The sequence below is a fragment of the Vanacampus margaritifer genome, chromosome 2 (genome assembly GCF_051991255.1).
Source record: "Vanacampus margaritifer isolate UIUO_Vmar chromosome 2, RoL_Vmar_1.0, whole genome shotgun sequence".
Classification (NCBI taxonomy): Eukaryota; Metazoa; Chordata; class Actinopteri; order Syngnathiformes; family Syngnathidae; genus Vanacampus; species Vanacampus margaritifer.
Window position 1 is genome coordinate 19,171,307 of NC_135433.1, and position 16,580 is coordinate 19,187,886.

The window sequence follows — 16,580 nt, forward strand, 5'->3', positions numbered from 1 at the left end:
TTTATGTGGTAAGTCAGTTGTTGTTAGGTCACCTAGCAAACACAAGTTTGGAGATAAAGGTAAAGATCGTTAATGATCTCATTTCATTTTCTGATAATTGGTCTGAAGAATATTTCCATATTTATTACATATAGTTTATATTTGTATTTTTTTCTATACCAACAATTAAATGCCACTTGATGGAAGAAGGTGCAATTAACATTTGTATTCACCTGTTTCAAATAATAGCTTTGTGTTCGGTGAAACCCACTAAAAAGTACATTTGTGAGTAAATTGAAACAAGTATACAGTGGATATAAAAACTACACGCCTCTTTTCAAATGCCAGGTTTTTATAATCTAAAAAAAAATTAGGAAGATCAATCGTTTAAAAGTTTTATCCACCATTAATGTGGTCTACAACCTGTAAAGCTGAATTGATAAAAATGTAAAATAAGCAAGTGAGATAATGTGGTTGCACAAGTGCTCACACCCTACTGTTGTTGTGACTGTGTTAATACAGTAATTAACTCATTCACTGCCATTGACGGCTACAGACGTCAAAAATTCATTTGAACTATTTCTATTAGTTTAACATTTTTTTCCACTTTTGTTAACAAGAGTATGAAATTATTTTTTTTTTGAAATACAGATATAAAATGTGTGATTAATTGGGAGTTAACTATTGAAGTCATGCGATTAATTACAATGAAAAATTGTAATCGCCTGACGCGACTTAAAGATTATTATAAATTCGTGGCGTCAGGCGATTAATTTTTTTAATCATAATTAGTCGCATGGCTTCACTAGTTAACTGACAATTAATCACAAATGTTATATCTGTTCTAAATGTACAATAAAAAAGTCGAAAAATGTTAAACTAATAGAAAGAGTTCAAATGAATTTTTGGACGTCTGTAGCCGTCAATGGCAGTGAATGAGTTAAGCAATCACGTTCACATCAATAAATGACAGCTGTTCTATTATGCTTTTGAAATGATTTATGGTGGTCCCATTTTCAAGACACCACTGTACTTTTTAAATATGTGTCAAATACCGTTTCTGGTGTCCGGCGTTGAAGGATATTAAGGCATCTTTGTATTTTGTGTTTCAGCAGACGACGACGACGACGAACTCTTCTCGGAGGAAGTTGAGCAAATGCCAGTGTGGCCGGTGGACATCTCGGTGGATGCGGGCAGTGAGAATCATTATGAACATAACGGGACTGGAGAACAAGTGGTCGAGTTGAGTCACAGTACAGAGGAGGAATGTTACGAGTTTGTCGTCGAAGACGGTCAGAACAAATTAACGGTACAAACAAGCTCAAGCGCCGAAGAAAAAAAATACATTTGTTTACGATGCAACATTGTCTTCTACAACCCCAACACGCTGATGGTACACCAGAGAGCCCACCAGCCCTACTGGTGCAACATGTGCAAGGAGCAATTTGAGAGCAAGGCCAAGCTCAAGCACCACAAGTGCGACCTGGTGCCCAACAGGTGCCGCCTGTGCGGCAAGACTTGGGCCAGCCAGTCGGCCCTGCGGACCCACATGGTGGTGCACACGGGGGATAAACGCTTCGTGTGTCGCTTCTGCGGGCAGAGGTTCGCGCAGAAGGGCAGCATGAGGAGCCACCTGATGCGAACGCACGTCGGCTGCGGCGAATGCGGGATGAAGTTTGAGGTCAAGACGCAACTACTACGTCATTTGTTGAAACATAAGAAGCGTACCATTTAAGTGTGATATGGAAATTGGTGATGTGATGACGCCAGTCGGCGCCTTTTTATGGGGCTAGCTTACAGCGTCTCAGCCAGACTCAATGTTATTTTCTTTTTGATGTCATCCTCACTTTAATTTGTCCATGTGCGTGAATATACTGTATTAGTGCCCTGCAATTTGCTGGCGACCAATCCACGGTGTACCCCGTGAAATCAGCTGCCATGGGCTCCAGCTCTCTCACAACTATAATGGGGACTGTTTGGTGAAGACCACAGACTTGTATATGACTTGTATATGAATATTCATATACAAGACGGTGGCAACGGCAGGGCAAGCCCTCTCAAAGCCGACAGATTTCAATAGGGTTGTGAAAAAGTAGATGGAAGGTGTGCTTTTCTTGCATATATGAAAGTCTTTAAACATGTATTAGATTGCTTTAATCTTAATAGTCATCAGTCTTCACATAATAGGAGTTAATAGGTTTATTAAATAAAACATCCCTTAAAAATACAGTCCGAGTGTGCTTCGTTCTTAAAGAATGCACTTTCCATTGAACTCCAATGAACATTTGTACACGTTTAACATTTGGGGGCAGCTTCGTTAGAGCATGCAAACACGACACAAATCTCTCATTTCTTTTGGCAAACACAAGCAAAATAGTGAATGATGTTTTTCAGGGGCATTTTCAAAGTAACACACTTTGTTTCATAACATTGTTTCATCTGTTGGACTGGTTTTAGCATGTTTATTAAACCAAAGTGGTCTCTGCAACCTTGATTTTTTTTTTTCATACAAATTTCATTAGAATATGGTAGAAAAGCTTCTTTTTTTTCAGTAGTTAAATTCAGTCAAGTGAATCTCATATTCATTCAACACAGAAAAATACACTTATTCTGATTTCTATTCTAATAAAACTATTTGAATGAAGTATGCTCGTATCTTGAGAGTCAATTTGGGGGGGTTCATTAGCTATAAAAAAACAAAAACAAATAAATACTCAAGTTAATCTCAATCTATGTAATCCGAAGTTCACTTTTTGAATTCAACTGCTGAAATACATGATTTTTTCACAATAATGTTAGGCTAGCCTAGCCTCATAGCATAAATTGCCTCAGTACTTAGTATCATAATATAAACTAGAAAAATTCCCGCGGAAATTTTGAATGGGACTGCTGACTCTTGTAAATGAGCTGAACAGTTTAAAATTTAAACCACTGGAATCGCTCAAGAAATGTGGAAGTTAACCATAATCAACATCAACTAAAAGTATCTCACTGTCCCTGAAAATGTATTTAAAATAATGTAAATGAGCTGAACAGTTTAAAATTCAAACGACAAAAATCGGTCAAGAAAACCAATGTACTTGCTGAAAATTGTGTTTTTGTTGTTTTCTGAATGTCTTGTTGATTCTCAATCATCAAGGTCATCAACTTCACTCTTTGTTGAATTTGACACTCAAAAATGACTTGGACAATTATGCTATAAGGCTAACGCTATTCTTGTTTACTGAGATACATCTGCATTTACATTGCGTTTTTATGTATTTTTTTGGTTATTTCAGCTTGTACAGCAACACTTATCTTATAAATCATTCAGATTACTGAACAGTGATGGCAAATTGGTGCTCCATGTTGCTACATTCCACTCAGAAAAGAAGCCACAATATAATAAACATAAGGGGGGAAACAACAAGCACCCATATTTTTTTTAAAATATTATTAAAACCTGTACATATCGCTACACGGGTTTGTTAAAAGAAAAGGACACACTGTGTAGATTGAAAAAAAAAACTGTACTGTTGTAATGAGGTAGTTGAAGGTGTCTGCTACACATCGGCACAAACGTATTAATTCGGCTTTTACTTGACAAGGCCATTTGCTGCGGCCTTGGAGGAGGTATTTCAAACAATGCACAGCAAACGTGACAGCATGCGATGCGGATGAGGTCAGCGTGTCAATGAGGTATTCACACTTAAGTTCCATAAAACAGACAGATACTCAACGGAAATGCAAGTTCAAAGACATCTACGATGCGTTCCAACAGCAAGTGCATGAAAGCACAGTTAAGTGTATTTGCAAAAAGAACATAATCAAAGGCCAGTTCAAGGGGAAGTCAAGTCAAAAGTGCTCTTTATTACATAATATCGCGCGACCCTGGTGAGGACCAGCGGTATGGATGATGATGATGATGATGATGATGATGATGATGATGATGATGATGATGGATGGATCTTGTAAGCACCCCCACTATTCTAAACATGGTATTCTGATTTGGAACGAGTTAAGCAGAAAAATCCACCCAAGGGTAGCCATCTAACCGTGTACTGGCTCTTGCTGTCGACTGAAAATGACATCTCGGTGCCCAAGCGCTCGTCAAATCTCTGTTTTCTTTGTTTGGTTATGTGACGTGTAAGATGACCCCTTGGGCACTGTGATGTCATTTTCAGTCGATAGCAAGTGGCAGTACAAGACAAAGTGGCTGCCCCGTGAGATGGATCTAAATTGATGGATTCTTCTGCTTAATTCATATTCCACAAACACAATATTAACTAGAGGTACGAGTAGCTATAAAGGGTTCTCACAGCCTGGGCTACTTTGGGGTACTGGCACATTGGAATGTGAATGTTTTTGAAAATGGCACAATAAAGCTATAGCTATACATTTTTTTTTTTTTTTGTGTGTGTGTGTGTTTTTGGGCCAGGTGGGATGAGTGTGCCAAGTTTCATAAGTTTTTGTCCATGTTAAGACACTCAAAATCTGTCCTTTTGTTGTTTTTAGCAAACTGAGTTGCCATGTCAACAACCTTTACTGACAACCCACAAAATTCGCGTTTCAATGCCATGAAAACCTCAACAGGCTTCCGAGAAAATTTTAGGTTCATCTGATTAACCCCCCGCTAAGAGGAAAACATCGAAGACAAAAAAAAAAATCCTTTTGCCAGTAGATGGTGCTGCCACTACAATGAAAAACAAGGTCATAGATGTCTTCAGGCCTGGACTGGAATTTTTGAGATGATTGGATCATCTGGGTGAAGATAGGAGACTCAAAAATTCATAGCTCGCTTCCTCTACATTTTAGGAAATGGCTTCCAATGACTTTTTTGTGCGTCTCGGGGTGCTACACGTGCCTGCTAATTTTCGCAGCCCTCGGTCAAAGTGCCAGCATTGGATTCGATTTTTCCACTCAAGCGGGTGTTATAGAGCCACGTTGATATGACAACTACATAATACTGCATCACATTTTTCGCCAGTACCAAAAGAGTGTGCAAAATTTGGGGGAATTATTTTTGTACATGTTTATGTCCACAAAAATGTCTGGCCCTAATTAGGATAGTGTATAGACTAGTGGGGGTGTATAGAACATATTGCAAAGAAAATGTTTGACTTCACTTCCCCTTTTAAAGCACAAAACTTTTTTTTTATTTTTTTTATGGCAAATGCACTCCACTTGTTTCTTTCCTGACAGCTAAATTGTCTCTTCAGCTTCATTCAGTACATGCAGTTTTAGGCCCACACTGTAAACACAAAAAATTGTTGGGTCAAAAATAGGCCAATTATGAGTCAAAAAGGGACAGACTCCACTTGGGTCATATTTGACCCAACTTTTTGTATTATTCATTTCATCCGAAAAGCAAACATTTGTGGGCAGGCGGTCCCACTCATATGTTGAGTTATATTTGACCAAACTGTTTTTTTAGAGAGAAGAAATTCTCGAGCCCAATGGAAGGCAAGGCGTCCGCCTGCTTTCCCATTCAGGTGGTCGTCATGTGTGTGAAACACTGGTGGTGGTTCAAGCCGTACTTGTAGGCGTAACATTTCCCGCAGTCCACGCAGCTGTACGGCTTCTCGCCCGTGTGCGTCCTGAAGTGAATGTTGAGCGAGCTCTTCTGGGAGAAACTACGTCCGCAGTTGGGACAGCTGTACGGCTTCTCCCCAGAGTGCACGCGCTGGTGCAGCTTCAGGTACGTCTTCTGGGCGAAGCGTTTGCCGCACACCGTGCAACTGAAGGGCTTTTCGCCCGAGTGCCGTCTCACGTGCACTTTCAGGCTGCTCAGGTAGTTGAACACTTTGCCGCAGAAGAGACACTGGAAGTGCTTGCTTGGTCTCATGGGTTTCGCAGGGAGGAGGGAAAATTGTTTGCCGGCACCGCCGTGGATGTTGTAGTCGGCGAAATCGCCGGCAGTGGCGGCCGCCGGAGCGCACGCGCCGTCCACCAACGTGCTCAGTGCGGCGTCCTCGATCAGCTTGTCCATGATGTTGGGCTGCGTGCGCTGCGCTTGGCTGTCGGCCATCAGCGGGAAGCTGTTCAGAACCTCCGAGTGGAGCTGGAGCTCGTTAGCGGAGCGATGAATCTCGGCGTCCAGGAGGGCGACATCTGCGCGATACGCAAACTATTAACTCTATGGAATACTCAGGATAGTAGTCATGTTTTTTCTAAAGAAATGTCTTTGCATCTGTTTACCTTTCCTGTTTTCCGTCTGCCTCATCTGCTGCCCAAGCGGATGATCATCGTACATTTCCTCCTTGACGAAGATGAGTTCGGGTTCTGCGTCTATTATATCTAACACCTGCCAAAATGTCCCCATATGATTTGCTTGAAAAGACGCGACAGGCCAAATGTGAGCTCGACTAATGCCGTCAAGACATACCTGCGTTCCCATGCTAGACATCGCAACAGGGTCCGCCGCCTCTTTCCTTTGAGTGGAGGCCCTTTTATCTTCCCTCCACAAATCCATGCACCAATCTTTCCCAAATATTCCGTCGATTGCGGGAACGACCATCTGCTGCTGCTGCTGCTGCTGATGTTGCTGTTGGTGGTGGTCTGTAAATGCAAAGTATATGACAGGATGCCGTGTGTGAATGGGTTTACCATAATGCAATCTGGATCTGGCCGGGATGACAAAAAAAATGACAGCATCTGAATCTGCATACATACTGTATATTCAAAATGCTCCTACAAACACAATCTACATTGACCAGATCCATATTCCATTGTGAAGGGTTCTGAATACTACACATTCAATTAACATCATTGCAAATACAATGCACTACTCTGCATTAAAAATCATACCTTACCTGACATACAGACATACAAAAAAACACAGGATAGACGCATCACAAATTTGATTGAAATGGACCACATCCGGATTAAATTAACACATTTAACCCTGTATACAAAAATTCAATTGGTTCGTAACACAAAATGGATTGGATTTAGATTAAATTAACGTTAATTCTTACCCATTTTACACAAATTCAAATTGTTTTAAAACAAAAAAAAATACAATGTGAATCACATTTGGATTTTTTTTTTTTACAAATAAATTCTTACCAAGCATGCACACATTTAGATCACTTCCAAACATACAATCAGGATCAGATATGGAATTAATTTACAAGATGGCAACATAAACAAATTGAAATTATTTCAAAATCTTAAATATGGATCAAGGCTGGATAAAATTACAGTAAAATTCTTACCCATCATTCACTTATTTAAATTGCTTCAAAATACATCATCTGGATCAGATCGGGGCTTGCCTTCACGTGCTATGGGAAAGATGGACTTTACCACTCGGAATCTCCGACCGAGTTCTGTTCATGTGATTTAGTTATAGCAAAAAAAATACACATAGCAGCTGATGTAGTCTTTGCTCGTAAAACCGAACAATTATGGAAAATAGTGAGTTGTAAAGGACAGGACATTGAATTGTGTATGCAACGTAAATGTGTAGATTCTAAAACAACCTGCTAGCGGACGTTAACGCCCTTATAAGTGTTAATATTTCTTGCCATTCGCAAATCCTTCGGCGCTCTCCGCCATGTTGAAACTTGAAAAGTTAACTCGGCTCGGAAAATCGGGTACCAAAATAAATTCCCAGTTGTCCAATGAAAAATACGACACGAGTGGGCGTTCACGTGCAATTTTCTACTCGACGTGTGGTATTTTCCATAATTTCGATACCACATGAAGGCAGCATCAAATCTAACACATCTAACCCATCATACACAAATTCATAATATTTCCAAACAAATAAAATCTAGATCAGATCTTTTTTCTTTCTTTTTTTAATCACAATTTGTAAGCCTGTTTATACAGATGAACTACTTTCAAATGCAGAATCCGGGTTACGTTTACAGCTAAATTATTATATTATGTATTATAATAAATCATTAATACTTAATAAACGACAATGTAATTATTATTATTTGAGTTTAATTTGTGTTTGTAACGCTTACCTTTGTAATGATATCCTAAATGTGTCACTCCGTTTAAAAAAAAAAAAACTCTCCATAATAGCGACTCACCAGTTTTATGAGCATCTTGACCTTCGGGATTCCTTCGGCCGAGGTTGTGGACGTGCCCCGGGTAGTACTGAGCCTCCCGGGCGGCCCTGAGCTGAAGCTCCAGGGAGTAGCATCTCTTCTTCAGGGCCTCGTTTTCGCTCTTGTGCAGGGAGATCTCCCCGAGGAGGACCGACGAGCACTCGTCCGCCAGGTTTCCGATCTCCAACAGGGCCGTTTTGGTTAGCTTCTCCAGGATGGCCGCCAGCTGCATCCGGAAGCTTCTGTTGGTAGTGTCGCACATCATCTCGACGCGGAATAGGCGCAAATAAGTCGACGGTTCGGCCTCGCCTGGTCCGGCATGTATTTGACAAAACGAGATCCGCGAGCGAATGGAGCGGGTGTAGGACCAAGGCTAGCTGCTAGCCGCTGAGTCGAAGTGCATTATGGGAAGTGGACATGCCTTTTCCGAGCTTAACATGAACGCAGCATGAGTTTTATCACGTTAGAAACGTGAGATAGGGATAGCGTATGTCTTTGTAGTATAAAACAATTGCAAAGGTTCCTGATATGATTAAAACATTATTATTCTCAAAACCTATGTGAGATAAGAATAAAATCGATGCCAACTCGCAGTCAGGTGCCTTTGTGTTTTATTTCCATAGTAAATGACCTAAAGTATTCAAATTTAGTAACGCTAGATAGATCGATAAGGCAATTCTCCAAAGGAGCCATGTCACGTGGGCAACTGGAACGATTGGCGAGAACTACAACGTGTCACCCCACCCTAAACATTACCTCAACTGTGTTCCATGTTAGACATGGCAAGGCAGCTTTATTTATATAGCACATTTAATACACAAGGTAACTCAATGTGTTTCACATAATTAGTAATGCAACAAAGTATTTAGTAACGTAAAACATATAAATAATAAAAAATTACATTACCATTACTTTGCTAAGCAACGAGAGAGAGAGAGAGAGAAAAGTCAAAAGCATGCATCTATTTTGGGATGGATATTTTAAGTGTGCTGACATTATGAGCTAACTCATGTTAGCCATATTCCCCAGCTGGGACTCCCAAATGATTATCAAGGTAAATACGTCTGGTCCTCTTCCCTCCACTGTGTTGGAATGTTGTCAACACCAGGGCCACCTATGGCATTATTGATAGTTGTTTTGTTTTGTTTTGTTTGAAAAATAGTAGCTAAACGGGCCCAAAAAGCCGCTAAACCTAATGACAATGTCCCTACATTGAAGACACAAGTTGTTCTTTTTCACTGGCGCCGCTCAAAAATATGCACGCATAAGCACAGCATATTTTACATTTTAGTGGTACCTCAACTTATGAGTGACCTGACTTCAGGCCACCACTCGGCCGATTCTTTTCTCTAGACTTGAACAATAGAAGTAGCAAATACTCCAAATAGTGACAAATTCTTTAAAAAACAACTGCCAATTGCTTATTGTCATTTACAGTTGAAGATTAAACATAAAACTAAGAGAATTACAGGTTGTGTATTTAATCACAATACATAACTTTCAAAAGTCTGCTAGCTATGCTAACACACAATACAAAAATGCCATAGACAGGCTAATGAAAATAACACCATAGATGTAGTGGTTCTTTAACATTTACTGCCTTTGACAGGTATACTTGTCAATTACATTTTTTTCAATGGGGCTAGATGTGGGATAATCTAATAATAATAATCTTCATTGTAAATGTCAAACTTCCAAACAACTTTACTGGTGCACAATCACCAGTAGATGACATCATTGCCCCATTTTATAGAAAATAAAAACAGTTTGAGAGTCCATGGGAGTAATGGCTGTATTTTGTGCAACCGACAGTAGAAAAATACTGTTGATTATAAAAGAACTGGACAAGGAACAAAGCAGAGAATCTATTCTGTTGTTTGGCCGATTCAGTTTAAATATATTTATCAAGCACAATATTGTGTGGCTATTTAAAATTTTCTAAAATGACTGGCAGCGAATGAGTTTCAAGCAGCAAATATTTGAATAGAAATGGTGCCTCAACACATGCAGACAGAATATAGCAATACTCTCTGGCATATATTCGTTATCTATGAAAAAATAACTAATAATACTGCAAAATAGTGGGTGTTAGTTGTGAAATTCTTCACACACCAAAAGGAGTACAATTTGGGGATGGAATGGATTAAGGGCATTTGCAAATTACCCCATTGTGGGACAAATAAAGCTTATTTTCTTCATTTTTGGAAAGATAATTTGAGATGTGTGTTTTGAGTTACGAGCATGGCCACTGAATGAATTAAACTCACAAGTAAAGGTACCACTGTATTTCGCCATCAAACAAGACCGCAGTACATTGCCTTAGTCTACCTCAGAGTCAACATATTCTGAAAAATATTAATGTTATATCAATTTGAGGTGCAATGATTAATAGAAAACTAATCGATTATCAAATTGATTGATAAATATTTGGTCATCGGTTAACCATTTAGGCACCTGTTTCAATTTAAAATGGTCCAATTCTTGAGAATTTCAGCTTCTCGAAAGTAACTCTTTGCAGATTTCTGTTTCTTCCCCCCCCCCCCCCCCCCGAGCTTAGTATTGTTCATTTGGTAATCTTACCGATTCGACATGTCATCATCATTGCTCTCTTTTTTCTTCTTCTCTTTTTTGTATGTGCGTGAGTATGTGCATGTGGTGCTCATTAATTCACCTAAAACCTATTAAAAATCCCATATTGTTCACCAAAACCAAATGTCATAAATCAATCCTGTATTTTTCTTCCAAAATAAAACATTTGCAAACATCTGCTTTTACTTTTGAAAACAAAGACCAACATTTTCTGCCAATTTATGGACCAAACTGGGAAGTGAATCATAAGTCATGAATGATCATGCATTTTCTGCACTGTCAATCTTAAATATCCTGTTTTTGAAAATAAGGGACACAAAATACAAATCTTTAAGCCGATTAATTAAAAATTAATCCTGTGTAAACTTCATATTTTCAACAACCATCTGAACAAATTACATGAGAGTGGCCACAATGTTCGATGCGGTTTCGTTCAAGAACGGCTTGCTTAGCGTTGCATTACTACTGCAGAGTTGCACATTGGACTCGAGGTGCACCAAGAGGTGCTTTTTCAGATTGCAGTTCTTTGTGAAGCCCTTGCCGCACTGGACGCACACGTAGGGCTTTTCTCCTGTGTGCGTGCGCTGGTGCATGTCCAGGGTGCACTTTTGGATGAAGCCCTTGCCGCAAATGGGACAGCGGTACGGTTTCTCCCCGGTGTGCGTGCGCTGATGCGTGTACAAGTGTCCCTTCTGGGCGTACCGCTTCCCGCACAACGTGCACCGGAATGGCTTCTCTCCCGTGTGACTCCTCTGGTGGATTTCCAGCTGGCTGTGGCAGCGAAAGCCCTTACCGCACTGCAGGCAGCCGAACCTCTTGGCGGCGGTGACGGCGGTCCTCAGGTGGTGCAGCTTGGCGCTCCTGAGCGAATTTTGTGGCGCCGCGTTTGCGGGCGAATTTTTGCTGGCCTCGTGGCTTGCGTATGCCGCTGTGGGTGGGGAGTTACACTGTGCCTCCCTATTTTCGGGCGTAGTGAGGAACGAGGATGCGTTGAGGCTCACAAAGCAGTCAAGGTAGACGGGATGATGGCGTTCTGAGACGTGTTTGTGGCGCTGGCTCACATCTGAACTCTTCTGGGTGCCTGTTGGCAGGATGTACACGTCAAAGTGGATGCTTAAAAAATAGGTTAAAAACTTCATCTTATTTCGCCTGGTGCAAACAAATAGTTGAAATAGTCAAATGTTTTATCCTTATCAGATCTGAATTGAATTTGGAAATTCTGGTCCTACATTAAGAAATTCAAATGGATCATTTTGGACCACTACATATACAAATTCAATTTGCTTGTCTCAAAATGTACATTATGGATCCACAGCTTCTGACATTGCATAAACAGATTGCAAATTTCTTCCAAAAACACAATCTGGATCAGATCTGGATTCAGTTTACATCATCTGAACCTGCACATAACAAAATTCAAAGTACTTTTACATTATTATTAATTCCAGGTGTGTAATGTACAGTTTCTGACCCCACATACACACATTCAATTATATTATTCCCAAACATTCAATCTGGATTAAATTTAGATCTTCCGATGCTACATTGACAGATTCTTACAATTTACAACAAGTATGCAATCTGGACCAGATCAAAATCAAATTGACAGCCTCTGTAAATGCATGCAGATTTACATTGTGTCCAATTACACTATATGGATCAGATCTGGATTAAATTTGTATCTTCTGAAACTGCATACAGAGGCACAATCTATGAGACTAAATTTACCAAAGCCTACCCTACATACACATATACAAATTTCCCACAAAATCATAATTTGGATTATATCTGGATTCATTAGACACAATTTCACCGTGTATACACTTATATAGCAGCCTTAAATACAAGAAGTGATTCCAAACTCACGGTTTTCACTTGCTCTTTCTCGTTCAATTTCTCTGTTGTCCACCTCAATTGGCTCGTTTTTTACCACCACTTCAGGATGTTCGGTCGGTAACTGAAGCGTCTAATTTGAGAGACGGTACAATTAGTTCGCTGCACAACACAGCATGGTAACCATTGAAAATACAAACCTCAGGTGCGGGACGCTGCTCATCTTGGACGGAAGTAGTGGTATCAAGAGAGGAGCTGGTGTTCTCCCATGCAAACTCACTAGGGTGCAACCGTTTGAGAGTCAATACACAGTGCGGGCGGCTATGATAGAACTCTCCTGTTATCTCCAGCCTGCAGGTAGACAACAAGGGAGTGGTGGATGATGGACGAAAAACAGACCTACCTGGCGTCCTGCGGCCTGCCTCGCTGCGCCATGTGCAGCAAAGTCTCCATCAGATTCAGCTTCTCCGTGAGCGACGCAATTTCATTCCGTCCGCGGGTGATCTCGATTTTAAGCATCTTCGACTCAATCTCCACCAGTTTGCCGATTTCTGTCACGGCCGTTTTGCACAACGCGTCCATGATAGACATGAGCTGTGTCTGGAAGCAGAAGGCTGTCATATTGTTTCAATTAAGGACTTAGAACACAAGAACAGTCGTACGTGTGCTAACAAAACAAGCCGCCGTGCCCCCACCTGCTAAACTCCATGAGATTTCGCTAAAACCGGAAGTACTGCTGTCCTCTAGCGGCCCGGGGAGATTATACAAAATTCACTTTTGTGTGTGTCTGAATAGTAATACAAAACGCTTTTGCTTGAAATTGAAAACGCTTGTGCAAAAATAATAATTTCAGGTATTTTTTTATTTTTTATTATTCAACCCCGGGCTAAAATAATATTTATTTAGGAAACTGAAGCGGAAACCAATTAACCATAATGCACCGCGGTTTAAACACAGACTATAATTGGCTACTGAAACTTGGTACATCAAACGCTAGCCACTTGTGAAAATTCCATGTTCGCATTTATCACTCACTGTATGTCATGTACGACATTTATGATAGATTAAATTTGTTGTCTTTTTAAACACTTTTCGAAGAGAGAGAGCGAGAGGGGGTGGGGGTAGGGGCAGGTTTATTGGCGTAGTCGGAGGCACTATTGGCCATAATGCAACGCGGTCTAAAACTGAAACGTGATTGGCTACTGATTTTCATTCCAGGAAGTAATTTACATTTGCCGACGGAAAATCCTTGTCACTTTTGCGTTCATTGGGTGAGCAAATACTGTTTTAGCTCTAGTAGAAACGGTATTTTCATCAATTTGTGATCAATTTGTGTTAGGTTAGTTGTTTTAAGAATATAAATGTGCACCTCACTTTTTATTCATTTACTCAATTTTGAAGCGTATGATACTTGATCTTGTACTGCAATGTAAATACTGTAGCTTAGGTATGGGCAACTTAAATGCTGGAGGGGGGCAACAATTTTTTATCAGTGCTACTCTGAGGCCACATAGGACCAAGCATTTCCTAATATAGATAGTGAACTTTCATCATGATGACTTGCCAAACAATGTTTGGTCACCCAAACCTTTGCACCATTTCCCCACCGCCCTCACACAGACAACATGGCCAGCAAGAGAGTCGTGGTGTTTCCCACCTCAGCAGAACTTGGCTCGGCGCTGGCCCAACTGGTGACCTCTCGGGCTGAAAAGGCGGTCAACTCATGGGGCAGGTTCACCCTGGGTCTATCTGGAGGGAGCCTGGTGACCATGCTCAGCAAAGAGCTGCTAGCTGTGCCGGGCCTGGACTGCAGCAAGTGGGTGGTGGGCTTCTGTGATGAGAGAGTGGTGCCGTTCAACAGTCCTGACAGCACCTATGGCCTCTATAAGGTAAGACAAACATTTGCTTGATTGTATCCAGAATTAAGATATGTCTCTCTTTTTGTCCCTAGAGTCATTTCTTTTCGAAGATCAACATCCCAGAGGACGCAATCTTAGCCATTGACTTCTCACTCCCAGTGAAGGAGTGTGCTGAGGATTATTCTCGTAAACTGAGAAAGGTTTAACATCTTTTTTTTTTTTTTTTAATGTGTGTGATTTCTCTTGTTGAATGAATTTTCCATGATGGTGTGTCACTTTCCAACACGCACAGGCTTTCCCCAATAACGACGTCCCCGTGTTTGACCTACTCCTGCTGGGCATGGGGCCTGACGGACACACATGCTCCCTCTTCCCTAATCACCCTCTTTTAGAGGTGAGAGCTGCTCTCGATTTTTGTCATTTTTAAAAGATGCAATCTTGTCCAGATCCAAATAGAATTAAGGTTCTTATGGTGCATGCAGATTCCAAAGAGACAATCTGGATCTAATCTAGATTGAATTGATATTTTCTAATCCTGCAGACTAATCATTAATATAATTGTTCCTGATACAGAGTTGACCCTGCAGACAAAAATTCAAATTAACTCATGAATAAACAATCAGGATGAAGTCCAGATTAAATTTACTATTTGTGACACTACATACAAAAATGATCAAATCCTCTCTAAATCAGATGAGGTTCAAATTGACATTCAAATTGAGAAAATCAGGATCTGATCCAATTTGAATTGATAGCTTTTGACCTTGTCTTCTAAAAATGGTAATACATAATCTTGATCAGATGTGGATTTATTCAACAGCAGCTAACCCTGCAAGCAATAAAAACTCCAATTACTTATGTTCTAAATACACAATCTGCATCTTTTTACCCTGAATGTGCTGATTAAAAAAGAAAAGAAAAAAGCTTCCTCCTGCACAATATGGACGAATCCAGATTAGATTTGCTGTTTAATTATCCTCTTTCCAAATAAGTAATATGGATCATATCCTAATCCAATTTGCATCTTGTGAAACTGCATACAGATTCAAATAGACACTCTGGATCATATCTATTCTGGACTAAATTTGCTGTTTGTGACACCACACACCCGCTTTCAGTTATTCAGGGTGGCACTTTATACATATCCATGCATTTTCTATCATTAAATATATACTGTATGTGGAATGGAACTGGGATAAGAACTTTCAAGTTGGTTTAATTTAGGGAAAATAAATCCCATAAGAAATAATGTGAAGTGATTTAATACAGGTCAGCCTCAAACTATCATCACCAAACCTTTATTTATTAATTGTACAGTACAGATTTAAATGACTTTTTTCTTCATTTCATTGCAGAACATTCATAACTTTCTTATTTGAACGTAAAGAGAATGTATCATTGATTGATATACTATTATTATATAAAAGATTATTTATAGGATAGCAAAGGCCATCCCATCTATGAGTAGATTTGTCATCGATACTTCTGTTTGGGAAACATGATGGATGCAAACAAAATTCTGTAACTGTTGCTCGCACTCCATGAGCAGGAGAGCCAGAAGATCGTGGCTCCCATCAGCGATTCTCCCAAGCCACCACCAGAGCGTGTGACCATGACGTTTCCGGTGGTGAACGCCGCCCGCTGCGCTGCTTTCGTGTCCACCGGGGGCAGCAAAGCACCCGTTTTGAAGGTAAAACAAATCAAATGCCACGGTAGCTTAATTTACTTGCTTAATTCCTTCTGTGACCAAGTTTGTGTGTTTTCATTTCATATTTGAGTGTTTAACTGCTTGTCCCATCCAATACACATCTGGAAGTGTATCGGTCGGTAGGTCAAAGCAAAACATCAGACAAGAAATTCAAAACCAAAAGAGCCTATGTATTAGATTACTGTTCAGTTTGATGTGGCATAATACTGATCGTTTCCCTGCAGGAGGTTCTGGAGGGACGTGAGGGTCCGCCGTTCCCGGCAGCCCGCGTCCACCCAACTAACGGGGAGCTGTTGTGGCTCATCGACGAGCCCGCCGCCGCCGCTTTAACGATGAAGGTGGAGAGGCTGGGCTCTGGGGCCAAGATTTAAAGCTTGCCAATGATGAAGATGCCAGAATCCTTCTTTCATTCATAGTGATTCATTTTTCCAGACCAAATGGAGAAGGAGAAGAGAAGCTTGTACGTGTTTGTCTATGTCCAGAGGATTTAGAAAGTCTAATAATTTAGATTTATATTTGTAAGATGGGAACATTAAACCAAGTTAAATAATTTTTTTGGGAGTGTTTGAA

General features: G+C 40.4%; 3 protein-coding genes across 10 annotated transcripts in view; 2 read left to right on the forward strand and 1 right to left on the reverse strand.

Moving 5' to 3' along the window:
- LOC144043338 (uncharacterized) overlaps positions 1-2,208 on the forward strand; it is a 17,929-nt gene extending 15,721 nt beyond the window's left edge. For 5 of the 7 annotated variants that reach the window (XM_077556861.1, XM_077556863.1, XM_077556866.1 and 2 more), the window contains one exon: positions 1,092-2,208. In XM_077556861.1, the coding sequence (XP_077412987.1) occupies positions 1,092-1,714 (623 nt within the window). In that variant the 3' untranslated portion in view covers positions 1,715-2,208. The remainder of the gene's footprint in view (positions 1-1,091) is intronic. The other 2 variants (XM_077556862.1, XM_077556869.1) reach the window with 1 other exon arrangement.
- LOC144042735 (uncharacterized) lies at positions 2,164-13,174 on the reverse strand. Its single transcript, XM_077555646.1, has 8 exons — positions 12,847-13,174; positions 12,644-12,722; positions 12,477-12,576; positions 11,009-11,691; positions 8,004-8,394; positions 6,344-6,516; positions 6,157-6,262; positions 2,164-6,069 (listed from the first exon to the last, which is right to left on the reverse strand). The coding sequence occupies exons 1-8, from the start codon at positions 13,062-13,064 to the stop codon at positions 5,447-5,449; spliced, it is 2,373 nt and encodes a 790-aa protein (XP_077411772.1). The 5' UTR covers positions 13,065-13,174; the 3' UTR covers positions 2,164-5,446.
- Positions 13,175-13,568: 394 nt separating this feature from the next.
- On the forward strand, positions 13,569-16,561 carry pgls (6-phosphogluconolactonase). 2 transcript variants are annotated; one of them, XM_077556918.1, is made up of 6 exons: positions 13,569-13,714; positions 14,064-14,332; positions 14,395-14,502; positions 14,595-14,696; positions 15,852-15,992; positions 16,235-16,561. In XM_077556918.1, exons 2-6 carry the CDS (start codon positions 14,069-14,071, stop codon positions 16,379-16,381), a joined length of 762 nt encoding a protein of 253 aa, XP_077413044.1. In that variant the 5' UTR covers positions 13,569-13,714; positions 14,064-14,068; the 3' UTR covers positions 16,382-16,561. The 2 variants fall into 2 exon arrangements, with proteins under 2 accessions (XP_077413044.1, XP_077413045.1); XM_077556919.1 differs by having other exon boundaries at positions 13,680-13,782.
- The last annotated feature ends 19 nt before the right edge of the window (positions 16,562-16,580 follow it).